This window comes from Oryzias melastigma, linkage group LG9 (genome assembly GCF_002922805.2).
Source record: "Oryzias melastigma strain HK-1 linkage group LG9, ASM292280v2, whole genome shotgun sequence".
Lineage (NCBI taxonomy): Eukaryota > Metazoa > Chordata > Actinopteri > Beloniformes > Adrianichthyidae > Oryzias > Oryzias melastigma.
This window is the reverse complement of record NC_050520.1, coordinates 296541-312105: the sequence shown is the minus strand read 5'-3', so window position 1 is coordinate 312105 and position 15565 is coordinate 296541. Positions and strand designations below refer to the sequence as shown.

At 48.1% G+C, this 15565-nt stretch overlaps 2 protein-coding genes across 2 annotated transcripts in view; one reads left to right on the top strand and one right to left on the bottom strand.

Moving 5' to 3' along the window:
* Positions 1 to 6062: 6062 nt before the first annotated feature.
* srp19 (signal recognition particle 19) lies at positions 6063 to 8410 on the bottom strand. Its single transcript, XM_024265293.2, has 5 exons — positions 8233 to 8410; positions 6947 to 7022; positions 6813 to 6884; positions 6630 to 6738; positions 6063 to 6368 (listed from the first exon to the last, which is right to left on the bottom strand). The coding sequence occupies exons 1-5, from the start codon at positions 8268 to 8270 to the stop codon at positions 6241 to 6243; spliced, it is 423 nt and encodes a 140-aa protein (XP_024121061.1). The 5' UTR covers positions 8271 to 8410; the 3' UTR covers positions 6063 to 6240.
* A 1952-nt stretch (positions 8411 to 10362) lies between these two features.
* The window catches only part of LOC112142055 (serine/threonine-protein phosphatase 2A catalytic subunit beta isoform), an 8141-nt gene continuing 2938 nt past the window's right edge, over positions 10363 to 15565 (top strand). The window contains exons 1-3 of the mRNA XM_024265291.2: positions 10363 to 10804; positions 12360 to 12398; positions 13470 to 13640. Of these exons, the coding sequence (XP_024121059.1) occupies positions 10703 to 10804; positions 12360 to 12398; positions 13470 to 13640 (312 nt within the window). The 5' untranslated portion in view covers positions 10363 to 10702. The remainder of the gene's footprint in view (positions 10805 to 12359; positions 12399 to 13469; positions 13641 to 15565) is intronic.

Genomic DNA, 15565 nt, shown 5'->3' with positions numbered 1-15565 from the left:
GAGCTCCTCCTCAGATCTCCTCCTCAGACCTCCTCCTCAGCCCTCCTTCTCAGAGCTCCTCCTCAGATCTCCTCCTCAGACCTCCTCCCTCAGGCGTTGCTGGCTTCAAACCTCCTCTGACCTCTCTGTCTGGAAACGCTCGACGTTCATCCATCAGGATTTGTTTTCCTTGGGGGGGTTATCCTGTCAGTCGGCCTCTGGCTCTATGATGGCCTTGTCAGGAGCTGCTGCTTTCTTTGGAGGCCTCTGGCTGTGGGTGGTGGGCTGAGGGGGGATGACACTTTCCCCTCCAACTGTGGGAGGAGGATAAAACATCAGTGTGGTTCCCATTAAGACTCCGTCTCCTGAACTTTCCGTTTACGAGTCCAGCCCGGCGCTGAGCGGTTGGTTTTTGTGAATGGAGACGTGAACTTAAATCATCTGCTGGCTAATGTCCTGCAGATGTGTGCAACCTGAAACTCAGAGGAAGCATGAGGGTCGTGGAGCTGAAGCTCTGCTCTGATGTGGAAACGCTGACTCAGCAAAGACAAAGAAGGCATCTGGATGATATGGAGAACGTCTCTAGAAGATGAAGCGTCTTCATTGTTGTCCAGCAGAAACGGAGAATGGAGGCGTGTGAAAAAGAAAAAGTTTGAAGATTTAGGATGAAAGAATGAAAACAAGAAGGAAAACCTGGTAGAACGACGAAACCATGAAAGTCAGGAGTCAAACCAGAGTTAGAAGGTTCTCTCTATTTACATTCCATCCCCATCCACCTCAGCTAAACATAAACACTCACCTGAGAACAGGTGTCAGCTCACCTTGTGTGACAGAATGAAAGCTTGACATGTGTGGGTTTGTATGCAGTTGTACTGTGTACATTTTAACAGGTTTATAAGTGAAGATTATTTTAGCCAACAGGTATGTTTGTGTGTGTAGACAGGCCCCGCCCATTCCAGCTATTTACACCTGGTTGTGTCATAATGTTACCCCCCTCTGTTACCATCTTCCACTTTCTCTAAACTCTCCTCTTTTAGCTTTTTTGCCCCCCCTTCTTATTTCTTTACAAACATAATCAATATAAATAAAGTTTAGCATAAAATACTAAAGGGGTTTATACTCAATAACTCCTGTTGTACAGGAGAAGCTCATATCTGGGGGGGAGTTGTTCTGTTTTTCTATCACTCTGGGGTTGGGGTCAACAGGTGTGAACAGGTGTCTATGGTGTTGCTATCAGCTGCAGGGTTGTCATGGTGACTTGTTTATTTGGGGGGGGGTTCACAGGGCCCAGCAGGCTGAAATCCAGCATGTTTGTTAAACGCTCAGCTTTGGTCTGATGGATTCTTCTGTCCTCTTCTTAGTTTGGTTTCATTCCCAGCATGCTTTGCTGCAGCACAGCGGAGTCCTGACAGCAAACGGAGGACGACCTCAAACCAGGCAGCAGGTCAGAGTCCATCTCAGGTGTGATACCTGCAGGGGGGTTAGCTGGTCCTGCAGGAGGAGCAGAAGACTGGAAACGGTTCTGAGCTCACGGAGAGGAACTCGCTGAGGAACTCGCTGAGGAACTCGCTGAGTCTGCAGTCATGGTCCCAGACATGCTGGGGGGGGGCAGTTTCTAGTTCATTCATCAGTTTCAAGGAGAGGAGCTAATGAGGAGGAGCAGGAGAAGGTTTCCACGGCCTCAGCAGGAGTCCAGGAGGAAGTTCCTGTGGAGACCGCCATTAAAACGCCACATGAAAGGAACCCCCCCCCCCCCCCCATTCTGCGGCGTGATGCATTCACATGCAGTCTGATTCCCCCCCCCCAGCTTTCCAAAGCAGGGTTTGCTCTGGAACCAAAACCATCGTAAAGGGAAGCCATGCTGCCAAAAACTGAACCATCTGTGTGTGTGTGTGGGGTCGGGGGGCGGGGGGGGATCAGCAGGAAAGAAGTTTCCACTCCTCAGCAGGACTAAGCCCCTCCCTCTCTCAGCTACAGGGAGGGGCCTCCTACTACGCACAGGCTGGTGTCCACCGCCTGCAGCTGCAAGACGGTCGTAGAGAAACGCCGCATTCCTGTTTCCATCAGGACAGAAAGGCTTTTCATCTGAACAACAGACTCATCGCTGAGAGTGTGGGTACCTGTGGTTACCTGTGGTTACCTGTGGTTACCTCTCGCTACCTGTGGGTACCTGTGGTTACCTGTGGTTACCTCTCGCTACCTGTGGTTACCTGTGGGTACCTGTGGTTACCTCTCGCTACCTGTGGTTACCTGTGGGTACCTGTGGTTACCTGTGGGTACCTGTGGTTACCTATGGGTACCTATGGGTACCTGTGGTTACCTGTGGTTACCTGTGGGTACGCGTGGTTACCTCTGGCTACCTGTGGTTACCTGTGGTTACCAGTGGGTACCTGTGGTTACCTCTGGGTACCTGTGGCTACCTGTGGTTACCTGTGGGTACGTGTGGTTACCTGTGGGTAGGTGTGGTTACCTGTGGTTACCTCTGGCTACCTGTGGTTACATCTGGCTACCAGTGGGTACCTGTGGTTACCAGTGGGTACCTCTGGTTACCTGTGGTTACCTGTGGCTACCTGTGGTTACCTGTGGGTACGTGTGGTTACCTGTGGGTAGGTGTGGTTACCTGTGGGTAGGTGTGGTTACCTGTGGTTACCTCTGGCTACCTGTGGTTACATCTGGCTACCAGTGGGTACCTGTGGTTACCAGTGGGTACCTGTGGTTACCTCTGGTTACCTGTGGTTACCTGTGGCTACCTGTGGTCACCTGTGGGTACGTGTGGTTACCTGTGGTTACCTCTGGCTACCTGTGGTTACCTGTGGGTACCTGTGGTTACTCCAGTTTACCTTAGGTTACCTGTGATTACCAGGTTGAGTAGCTGCGCTGTTAGTTTGGCGAGTTTCTCGGCTCTGTCCATCGCTCCGTAATCCAAGTCTGTGTTCCAGCCATTATAAACATGAATCTAACAAATGAAAACTTCTTTACAATCATGAATCGGATTCTAACAGTTGGACTCTGCCATCTGCCCACCCCTCCGGTGTTTGGAATGACTCCAGCACCTGCAGACCATCAACCTTCTCACCCCGCCAGTGTTTCAGACCACGACCCGCCGGTCCTGCACCTGGTTCTTTCCAGTTTCTGCCGTCGTATTTTCTCGGCTTTATTCAGATCCAGATGACGGTTCTGGATTCTCAGCAGCGGTTTCTCTTTGACATCCGTGTGGTTTGATGAGAATTTGCAGTGCCGCCGTGTGGCGTGAGGCCGGAAGCTCAGGTGATGGTCATGCTCACCTGGTCAGAGACTAATCAGAGCGAGGAGGCGGGAACTAACTTTTCAGCCGTCAATTCCAGCAGATTCGCTGCTGTTTGCAGACATTTTTATGATTCTGATTCAGAAAGCAGCCACGATCCTGCTGACAGGAAGAGGGGGAGGGGGTCGACAGGAAGCCAGAGGGTCAGATGGAGGAGTGGAAACTCTGGCCCACATCATAAATCTTCCACCGCTGTGCTGATGAAAAGCTCCGTCTAGCGGTGAAGGTTACGAGCGCATCGTCTGCTGACGAGGAAAACACCTGTGAAAACAACGAGAGCAGATCTGGACGGGAAGCTCTGAGGAGCGGCTGCAGAAACCGGGTCTGCAGGTCCAGGTCTGCAGCAGATGGGTCGCTCTGGTTCCTCCAGGATGAGGAAAGTCCTGTTTAACCTCTTCAGAGCGGACGTCCTCGTTTGGACTCTGCTGGCTGCGGCGCTGCGTGTGCAGACGCTGAGGGTAGAGGGTCAGCGGCAGACAGACATGGAGATTGTTCCAAAAAGAGATTCGATCTGCTGGAATGCTGGAAACACGTCACCACAGTGACATCTAGTGGCTAAAAACGTTTCCAAATGCTGAACTTCTTTTCTCCTGATTTGTTGTTTATAAAGTACAAGAATGTTTGACTCTGAACAAACTGGATCCATGAGGAGCTGCAGCAGCACTGAGCTGGAAGGATGAGTCTCAGTCATTTCAGGGTAAAAAATAACAGATAAACAACAACATGATAAAACGTTTAAACATGTTTTCATTAAGGACATTAACAAAATAGTGAGTACAGTTAGATCCTGATCAGAATCAATGTGAAGCCAGAAGGTTTGTTAGGTGCTCTCATAAACAGAAGAACAGTTTCTAAATGTGAACTTGGATCATTTTCATTGAACAGAAACCAGGTTGACTCTGGAACACCTGCAGAGAGTGTCATGTGAACAGGTGTACAAACAGACCTTCAGGAAAACTCTAGAATGTGTTGGAGTTAAAGTGGTGTCATTTTCTGTCAGAACTCGGAACCAAGTTTGTTTAAGAACAGTGTTCGTGGATCTCAAAGAGTTCAATGTGAAGAACTCATTCTGATGGGGACTCACTTGGTTTAGGGTTTGATCAAACACAAAGAAACTAGTCCATCTGTTGTCTGACTTCTGCTATCCTTTCTGTAGTCATTTCACTTTTACTTAGAGAACATCAATCTTTTCTATAGGGACTAAAGATGAAAATTAGCCTCAAAGGCTATAATCTTACATATTTGCATTCTAAATGGAGCTGTATATGTAGACCGGACTGTGAATCATATGGAGCTGTATATGTAGACCGGACTGTCCTCAGTGAATCACATGGAGCTGTATATGTAGACTGGACTGTGATTCATATGGAGCTGTATATGTAGACCGGACTGTCCTCAGTGAATCACATGGAGCTGTATATGTAGACCGGACTGTGAATCACATGGAGCTGTATATGTAGACCGGACTGTGTTACGACCCCTGGTCGTGTGTGTGTTTTGTGTGTGTGTTTTGTTTGTTTTTTATCTGTTTTACCAGCTCCTGCAGAAGTCCAGCTCCTCCACTGCTGCTGACTCCGCCCCCTTCCTGCAAGAGCTGATTGAGGCACCCTCCCAACCAATCCCTGAGCTGGGAGGGAAGCTTAAAAGAAGCCAGGAAGCTCTGCTCCAGTGGCATCTGAATTCCTGAGTGGGGAATTTGTTTCTCAGCCTGCCCCTGCTGTCTGCCTGGCCCAAGCCTGCTAGCTCCTGGTTTCCCCCTCTTTAGTTTGTTGTATTTGTTACTTTTGCTCTGGTGGTTTCTTTAGTTTGGTTTTGGTGTGATACTTATGTTTGACTGTTTGGTGTTGCTGTAAAGCCTGAGAACCTAAGTTACTATTAGTATTCATTCGTTTGGCTTTTTGTGGTTTGATTTATCTTATGTTGTGACTCCTGCCACCCGTCACTCTATTAAACTCCTGTGTCTCATTCTTATCCCTGCCCGGTTATTTACTTATTTTCTTTATGTTACACATTTCTTCCTCCTCCCCAAGGAGGGACGTAACAGACTGTGATTCATATGGAGCTGTATATGTAGACCGGACTGTCCTCAGTGAACCATACGCTGCTGTAACCAAGTGAAGATTAGAAACTGTCCATGGAGACTCCTATCCTGGTGGCGCTCACAGTCGTCCCTGTAGTTGTGAAGTACCTCAAGGCTCGGTCCTGGAGCCTCTTCTGTTCAGTTTATCCATGAATGACCTCCCATCCGTCTGATGATTCAGTTGAACTTTGACATGATGGTTTCTGGATGTACGCAGATGACGCTCTCATTACACGGACGGGAAGGACCCTGAACAACAAGCAGCCACATTATGGGATGCATGAATCTCATTTGACACTAAAGGTGGAAAAACGTCCAGAATGTTTTTCTCAATAAGACAAACTCTGGCCGTCTGGTTCAGGGGAATTATTAAAAGTGTAATTCAGAAACTTTGGGATCATTTGGATTCAACATTAACTTTCACATAACGACTCAGACATTACATTTATGCTCATATGAAACCGGTGAACCTGCATGAATGAAAACGTCTCGATTAACAGTCAGGATTCATGCTGGTTCACAAAACTATGAAGCCTCTGGAGTCTGTAGACGAGTTTTTAGGATTCCTGATAATAAAAGAAAATTCCATCATTGCAACATAATGTCCAAAAATCCATCATCCAGCTTTGAAAACATGATCGCTGGTGTTCATATTATTATCAATACATTAGATGTAATATAGTTCAGATTCAGACCAGCCGACTGTCATGGACTTTATTGAAGGTTTCAACAACAAACAGAAAAAAGCTGCAGAAAAATGAAGCGAAGAGGATTCAGCAAAGAACCTCCGGAATAATCCGTCACAGCGTGAAGGATGTTACCTTCAACACCTTCGACCTTTGATCTCCATCATTTGATCCAATCAAGTTCAGAGAAACTATTTCTTCTTCTTCTTCTTCTTCCCGCCCTCCCCCTGCTGGGAGCCGGGGTCTCCTCCTCCGCTCTTCTGCGTCCGAGTCTTCAGCTTGGGGATCATTTCTGCCACGTACACCATCACCTCTTTACCTGAAGAGAGCAGCAGGACACCTTTACCTGTCTGCTCCTCCATGAAGGAAGGATGAAGAAACTGAACGATGGAGACAAACTGCTGACGGTGAGAGCACACTCTATAAGAGCCTGAACAGGTGTGCTTCTGTGATTAGGGGGTGTGGTCACACCAACAGGTAGCATTGGGCGAGCAGCTCCACACACTAGCCAAACAAACCCAGCAAACGGACCGGAGGTCTTCCAGACCTGAAGACGGGGGGGTGGGGTCATGGGACTTACGGGACTTGAACTTGTCCTGACAGAGGCTGCCGTCGGCCTGCTTCAGCTGGACCCGGACACGGCCCCTGAACTGGACGTCCCGGTTCCACTCCCGCGGGTGCATCTTGTTCTGAAACGGCAGCAGACCATGACCCCCTCCTTCAGAAAGGTCGTTCCCAGAGACCTCAGGTGCTCAGGCTTTACCTCCACGTAGACGTTCATCCCCGCGGCGCTCAGGACGTCTCTGATCTCGCCGCAGGACGGGTTCTCCACGGCCTGCAGACACAGGTTAGCTAATGGCACCAGAGACGGGTTCTGGATCGGCTGAGCAAACTCACCTTCTGAGCCGGGATCCGGCGGCCTTCAGCCAGAGTCTTCTTACTGTTGATGTAGACGGGGTACAGGCACACGAACCTGCACAAACGCCACGAGTTTAACGGGACGCAGACATCCACCAGCAGAGCCACAGTCCAGACGCCGCGTTCAGGTTCAACACCACTATGCCCCGCCCCCCCCGGTGAAAACCGTTTCAGGTGTTTTAACGTGTTCAGGTGTTTCTGATGAAGGACATTTACAACAGAGATTAAAGCTGCGTCTTTTGATCAAATCGTGTCAGAACCAGATGAGGGTTTATTACAGAAGCTGTGATGGGCGGGGCTAAAGTCTCCTTGCTCCTCTATACTTCTAAGTCCTGCGCCTGCAGACAAACGGATCCATGAACGCCTTTGTTTTCCTGGTTCGAGCTGGAATCTGGATCAGATCAGAACTGAACCAAACGGCTGGATGGATCTGATGTTGCTGCCGGTCTTTTGCTACACGAATGGTAGCTTGGGGTGTGAGGGGCTGTAAGCTAGCACGAGAGAGTGTCAAAGGGATGCTGGGATATCAGCGTAGGTGTACTTCCAGGCAAGTAGTCCCCACCCACAACTCAGAGGTGAATTTATTCTGAACTCCTGTTGCTCTGCAGAAACTATGTCCTAGAAACCAGCAGGTTTTTATATTTTAGCTAAACTCTATTCCTGCTGGGAACGCTTTGGAACCCGATCAGCTGATCGGGTTCCAAATCGTTTTTAACTGGATCAGCTGACAGGAGCGGGACTTTAAAGTATATGTGAACTTCTCAGTCAGAGCCCTCCACAGAATCATTCTGGAGAAAACCCAAACCATCCCGGACCTTCAGAATAGACCAGAACCAAACCTGGAGAGGGAATGTAGGTTCTGGAGAACAGCCAAGAACTTCTGGATGAAACTCAGAACAACTTAGAAAAAAAGAAAAACGATGAACCAGAACCACCGTTCACACGTCATGCTTTAGTCTCTACGGAAAACGCGAAGGGACAGAATCAACACATAGGTCCAACCCTTTTAAAGCCGTCATAGTTTCAGACGAAGCGCGTCGTTTCACACTGGACCGGTTCGACTTTAAACTTAGTTTTTTCTTTCGTTTCATGTTCAAACCGCGCGTGCAGTGAGCCGGACCGTGCACGAGTTTCTACGTCGTTAATGAGTTTAAAAACCTGTCAAAGCAGAAACGCACTGACGAGCTCCCTCACACATGAAGAAGTCTGCCAGAGACCCGGATGGACCCGCGGCTGAGCGCTCGCGGGGTTCCGGGTTCACTCACCTCTCCTTGTCCGCGGGGTTCTGACTGAGGTGGGCCATAGCGAAGGCAGACCTCCTTAGAACCGATTCCAACGCTCAATATTCACCAGCAGCTTTAAAGCGCAGCCTCGAGACCGGCTTCTTCCTCTGCGCTCAGCGGCTCTGGAGCGCAGCAGCGCCGCCTCTGGCCTGGAGGCTTCACTGCGGATTCAGCTGCTGCTGAGGAGCGTTCAGTTCAGAATAAAATAGTTTTTCCTGAAAACTATATTGAAGAACTACATAGCAAATAAATACATAAATCAATCAATATTTATTTATATAGCACTTTTCACAGAGAGTCAGAGAGGCTACCCCAAACCTCAGTGTGAGGATGAACTGCTCATTTTGGTTTGAATCAATGAATAACATTTATTACAACTGGAGTTATCAGTAAAATAGGCTCCGCCCACAGCAGTGACTGCAGTCGGACCACCAACTATGGAGGTTTTCCTGTTCCATCAGATTCTGAAATTTTAAACATTTGAAATTTATTTTGTTAATCCTTGATTTTCAAACAGCTACATTTACCTCCGAAATATGATTGTCTATCTGTCTACCAGGATGGATAGGATCAGGAATGAATACATCAGAGGGACAGCACATGTTAGAGGTTTTGGAGATAAAGTCAGAGAGGCCAGACTGAGATGGTTTGGACATGTTCAGAGGAGAGACAGTGAATATATTGGTAGAAGGATGCTGAGTCTAGAGCTGCAGGAAAGAGGTCTAGAGGAAGACCAAAGAGGAGGTTTATGGATGCAGTGAATGAAGACATGAAGGTGGCTGGTGTTAGTGGAGGATGCTGAAGACAGGCTTAGATGGAGGAAACTGATTCGCTGTGGCGACCCCTGAAGGGAAAAGTCGACAGGAAGACAAGAAGAAGACTAAGTTTGTCTTGACATTTCCATTGATAATGGCATATATGTAAAACATTTAAGTTAAAAACAAATTTAACAAAACATGCTAAATTAGATTATTTTGTGTTCCAGATGGGAAAGTAACGCTGCTATCCTGGGACTGCACAGGACTCCTGTAAATTACATGCACTTTTTAAAACGCAGTAAAAACTGTTTTTGATCCTTATGTCTCTTTTGTCTCTGACACATTGACCCTTTCTGCTTGCCGTAACGTATAGTCAATGAGTGTATGATAACTCCGCAGGAATCTGGACCGGGAACTCTTGATCATGGATGTTGGTAGCTTTAGTCTGTTTGATAGCAGGTTGCTAGCATGCGCTTACAGCCTGTGCTGCCTTCATTCAAGGTTTTTATTCTTTTGCGGCTCCAGAACGATTTGTTCTGGTCCAATGTGGCTCTTTGAACATGTAGGGCAACCGACCTCTGACCTATGCAGTCCACTTATCTGACTCTTGTTCCTGGGGGACACAGCAGCAGGACCAATGACTGTATATAGAGATATACATGGCAGCTGTGATATCACCCCAGAGTCACTCTTAGCCAGCATTTCTATGGAATAAGATCAGGAGTGAGCTTGTTGGAAGGCCACACCCTTTCCACTGGAAGTGCCTCGGGAGGAGCTGTCAATCAAATGTTAGAGGTGGAGCCAGCAGGCACCACATGCCTTCACTGAGGCATCTGATTGGTCAGTTTATAAGTAGAATGACTTGTGATGAAGATTATATGAGGAAAACAGAGTATTATCAAGAAGATATTCAAAAGGTCTCAGATCCAGATTTTTTATTCTGACCAATAGAATGACTGAATCTAACTGGGCTTGTAATGATTGTTTTCGGTGGTACTTGCTCTTGTCTTTCATGTCTCTTAGCTTGTGAGGTTTTATCTTCTATGTTTATAACCGGCAGAGCTTTGTCTTTTATGTTTTTACCTTTTGAAGTATTTGTTTTTATGTTTTTAACTTGTAAATCACCTTATGACGTTTGTCTGTGAAAGGCACTCTATAAATAAAACTTGCTTACTTGATAACAGCTGCTTATTTCTCTATAGAAGTCTATGGGATGTTTTGGCTTCTTGAAGTCTCTTCCTGTTTGGAACTCCGGGGGGGAGGAGTCGCTCTTTCCGGTGCTTTTGTACAGTCCATACATCGATGGTCAGATGTGAGCTGCTGTGAACTGACGCTGTAGTTCCCGCTGTGTCCGCTGGGTGTCGCTGCGCGGTGGAGTATGCGCAATGCTCAGGTCCCCGGATGTTGTGGAAGCGGCTCCTTTAGCATCGGTTAGCCGCCGTGACCCGCCGCCTTAATCGGGGACTTCTGAGCTCTTTTAGCCCCTCTCGGCCCGTTCCACTTGGTTCGCACGCTTTGTAACCCGCGGAGTTCACCTTAACATGGTAGAAGTGCATTAAACGGTGGTAATCGACGGTGTTATCGCGGATTCTCGTCCGGTTTGGTGAGACTGGATCGCGAGCTGAAGGCTCCAGCGGTTAGCGCGCAGGAACAGGCCCGCTTGGTTTGGGGAGCTAACACTGTTAGCTGCTGTCATGGAAGACAAATCCTTCACTAAAGAGCTGGACCAGTGGATCGAGCAGCTCAACGAGTGTAAGCAGCTAACGGAGAACCAGGTCCGGACACTCTGCGAGAAGGTAAGCGCTCCGATGGCGTCTTCTTTCGGCCTCTCCCTGCGGCCTCCACCGCACAACCGGCTGAGGCTAATACCTGGAGCGCGGAGAGAGACTGGTGGGCTCCGGTTTCGACGGGCTAACCCGCGTTAGTGCCGTTCAGAACGGACACTGAACGCTCTCAGAAAGCGGGAGTTTGTATATAAATGTTAAAATAATGTGTAATCCACTAAAGTGGATGCGGCCCAGAACAGGCCGTATTTTCACCCTCGATTTCCAGGAAATAGACGGTGGTGAAGGCTGTTGATTAATGTTCTGTGACGCGGTAACCTGTACCGTGTTGTAATGTGTGTACTCCGGCGGGAAGCCGCCATGTCTGCGGCGCCGCGCCCCGCTTTTATTGATCTGAGCTGCGGTTGCATAAAGACTCCGTCCGTGGACCACCCGGACTCGGAACCATCCGGGCTCCGGGGTGTCCGAAATCTGGAGTCGAGAAAACGTGACGTCATCGTGGCGCTTCTGAGGCAGATCTGGGTCATTTCAGCCCCGGTGGGTCTTCACGGATCCGGACTGGAGTCTTCGGATGTTGTGTGGTTACATAACGGCACGGAACCTCGTGTTCATTTAGCGTTTCACCTTTCTGACCCATTTCAATAATAATTTAAACGTTTTCGACCTTCTTCTTTTACTATTTCAGGTGGAATTGTCCTTCAAACTCATTTTCACTCAATGAGGCAGAAATGTCAGTTTATGTTGAAATGTGAAAACATTTCAGCAGAAATTGGCATCAGATGATAGACCAGACCCAGCTGTTTATGGACAGGATTTATTCATATGGGATTGAGGTCCAAATGAAAATACCATAAAAACACAAGACATGCAGAAAATATCAGACCGACTTAAGACATGAATAAAACTCAAATGTAAAAGTTTACAAAGCCCTCCAGACTGGTCTCTGCTATGAGAGTATATCAAAGTACACAGTCACTGTTTCTGTATGTACTGACGTGTACTAGCGTTGACTTACAGTATACACCACCTGGATACACCACAGGGTCTGGTTGCACAGTTGTCACGTATGCTATACTAGCTGGGGGCCAAACGGACTCAGAATAAACAGTGAGTTGTAAGCTGGTTTAAAACGGTGGAACAGGTCTATTTCCTGAAATGCAGAGATATTTATGTCAAGTGCTGTAAGCAGCAGTTGGCTTGCGTGTATGTGAACACACCCACTGAGTTCCTGCCTGGATGATGAGAGATTAGGAGTTCTGATGGGTCTGGACCGCTCCAGGTGTGGTTAGCTAACAGACTCTAGCAGGTGATGGTTCCACTGATCTGCTCATGGCTGTTCTTACCGTTTTTACTCTCTGAGCTAAAGATGACGTCACAGAACCCAGACCAGCAAAAGGACAGACACTGTAGATATTCATGGAACTGTGATTGTTTATTCACCAGTGAAGCTGGACAGTCAGTGATTCACTTGAAAGACTAGTTTGTGCCGCTAGCTCAGAGTGATAGACAGGAAGCTGCTAACAATCATCCGGACCCGCTAAACTTTGGGCTTCTTTCTCCTTTTCAGGCCAAGGAGATTCTGACCAAGGAGTCCAACGTTCAGGAGGTGAGAGTCTCAGCACGCCGAAATTCAGATCTTAAGCAAAGTGACACGGACAATGATGCTCTGTCATGACAGAAACGCCGCCTTGTGGTAACCCTGAAGCATGAATCCAGTTCAGAGATTCAGACAAACCCGGTTCAGAGGTTCACGCGAACCCGGTTCAGAGGTTCACGCGAACCCGGTTCAGAGGTTCAGGCGAACCCGGTTCAGAGGTTCACGCGAACCCGGTTCAGAGGTTCACGGGACCCCGGTTCAGAGGTTCACGAGAACCCGGTTCAGAGGTTCACGCGAACCCGGTTCAGAGGTTCACGGGAACCCGGTTCAGAGGTTCACGAGAACCCGGTTCAGAGGTTCACGCGAACCCGGTTCAGAGGTTCACGCGAACCCGGTTCAGAGGTTCACGCGAACCCGGTTCAGAGGTTCACGAGAACCCGGTTCAGAGGTTCACGCGAACCCGGTTCAGAGGTTCCCCCGAACTCGGTGTAGAGATTCCCCCGAACCCGGTGTAGAGATTCACGGGAACCCGGTTCAGAGGTTCCCGCGAACCCGGTTCAGAGATTCACGCGAACCCGGTTCAGAGGTTCCCGCGAACCCGGTTCAGAGGTTCCCGCGAACCCGGTTCAGAGGTTCCCGCGAACCCGGTTCAGAGATTCACGCGAACCCGGTTCAGAGGTTCTCGCGAACCCGTTTCAGAGGTTCACGCGAACCCGTTTCAGAGATTCCCCCGAACCCGTTTCAGAGGTTCACGCGAACCCGGTTCAGAGCTTCACGCGAACCCGGTTCAGAGGTTCTCGCGAACCCGTTTCAGAGATTCCCCCGAACCCGTTTCAGAGATTCCCCCGAACCCGTTTCAGAGGTTCACGCGAACCCGTTTCAGAGATTCCCCTGAACCCGGTTCAGAGCTTCACGCGAACCCGGTGTAGAGTTTCCCCAGAACCCGGTTCAGAGATTCATATTTACTCTGAGGAGGTGCAGGTTTTTTTAGTCGTTCCGTCATGTTGGAAGAAGAAAACTCTAGACTGGATGTCTGCTCTGCGGGTACTGAGAATGACTTGGTGATGGTGACCTCCTCAGGTGCGATGCCCGGTGACGGTGTGCGGGGATGTTCACGGTCAGTTCCATGACCTGATGGAGCTCTTTAAGATCGGAGGGAAGTCTCCAGACACCAACTACCTGTTCATGGGAGACTATGTGGACAGGGGCTACTACTCTGTGGAGACGGTCACGCTGCTGGTCACGTTAAAGGTAAGCCTCACCTGCAGATGGCCCTGCTGGGGGGAGGGGGGGTCTGATGGCATGATGGCTGCTGCAGTCCGAGGGTTGAACACGGCCACGTCTGTGTGTTTGTGAGGCGGAGCATCAGCTGTGATGTTTGTGAGGCTGAGTCATATACCAATAATATCGATTAATTCAAATTTTACGTTCCAGACGATTTACATTTATGAAAATCAATATTTTTTCCTCTGCTCTCTGCCCTCATGGGCTTCTGTAGTTTGGTGTAAAGCCCCCCTCCCCCGCTTATAGTCTCTGTGAAGCAGTTAGCTTTAGCTGATGCAGCAGCTGAACATGCAGCCATTTTCAAACAGATCCAGACAGAACTGGAGCATAAAGCAGCTGGTTTACAGCAGCATAGAACCTTTAATTCAAGTGCTGATTTGAAGACGGTGCTGTTGTTACACACGAATCCTCCTGCTACAATACTAGCTGCTAATGCTAGCGAGCTGCAGCAGCAGTAATTCATGGGACATTAATAAAAGCTGTATTTTATAAGTACAGTAACAGGTTTGAATCTGCTTTGTTTTAACTTTGTTGGTAGACTCTCTTTAACATTACAGACCCCCCCCCCCGTGAGAGAGCTGCATCTTTACTGTCATTGATATGACAAAAATTCTAAACATTAAAATGTTTTAAGTTCTTTTTGTGATGATTTCATACAGAAATGAATCCTCTGGAGGCAGAATTAAGAAGGAGAGCATTTTCTGTCAATCTGACCCTCTTTGCTAAATCTGTCCTTGTTGTCTCTGCATGTTTTGAGTTTACAGTTAAAATACAGATATTTTCATGCTGTATATGAATTAATTTTGTTATTTCATTTGCATTTACATTTGCATTCAACATGATATTTTTTAAGATAACACCTATGATGTTTCTTTGTAAAATAATGTAAGAATTTGTCCAGTAAAATATATTTTGAGAAGTCCTGGAAAAAAAGCCATTTAACACTGGAGCTTCAGCTTCTAGAGTCACAGCTCTGGGGTCATGGTTCTAGAGTCACAGATCTGAGGTCATTGTTCTAGGGTCACAGATCTGAGGTCATTGTTCTAGGGTCACAGATCTGAGGTCACGGTTCTAGGGTCACAGCTCTGGGGTCACGGTTCTAGAGTCACAGCTCTGGGGTCATGGTTCTAGGGTCACAGCTCTGGGGTCATGGTTCTAGGGTCACAGCTCTGGGGTCATGGTTCTAGGGTCACAGCTCTGGGGTCACGGTTCTAGAGTCACAGCTCTGGGGTCATGGTTCTAGGGTCACAGCTCTGGGGTCACGGTTCTAGAGTCACAGCTCTGGGGTCACGGTTCTAGAGTCGCAGATCTGAGGTCATGGTTCTAGGGTCACAGCTCTGGGGTCATGGTTCTAGATTTACAGATCTGAGAATTATTAGGCAAATGAGTATTTTGACCACATCATCAACTTTATGGATGTTATCTTACTCCAAGCTGTATAGGCTTGAAAGGCTACTGCCAATTAAGCATATTAGGTGATGTGCATCTCTGTAATGAGAACGGGCGTGGTCTAATGACATCAACATCCTATATCAGGTGTGCATAATTATTAGGCAACTTCCTTTCCTTTGGCAAAATGGGTCAAAAGAAGGACTTGACAGGCTCCGAAAACTCAAAAATAGTGAGATATCTTGCAGAGGGATGCAGCACTCTTAAAATTGCTAAGCTTCTGAAGTGTGATCATCGAACAATCAAGCGTTTCATTCAAAATAGTCAACAGGGTCGCAAGAAGCGTGTGGATAAACCAAGGCGCAAAATAACTGCCCATGAACTGAGAAAAGTCAAGCGTGCAGCTGCCAAGATGCCACTTGACACCAGTTTTGCCATATTTCAGAGCTGCAACATCACTGGAGTGCCCAAAAGCACAAGGTGTGCAATACTCAGAGACATGG

Bases quoted from the DNA above. Each gene is read 5' to 3' on its own strand.
- srp19 (XM_024265293.2), bottom strand. From the start codon at position 8,270: ATGGCCCACCTCAGTCAGAACCCCGCGGACAAGGAGAG. The intron at 7,023-8,232 runs GTGAGTGAACCC...GCGTTTGTGCAG, and splicing joins AACCCCGCGGACAAGGAGAG to GTTCGTGTGCCTGTACCCCG. The intron at 6,369-6,629 runs GTAAGTCCCATG...TGCTCTCTTCAG, and splicing joins TCAGGACAAGTTCAAGTCCC to GTAAAGAGGTGATGGTGTAC.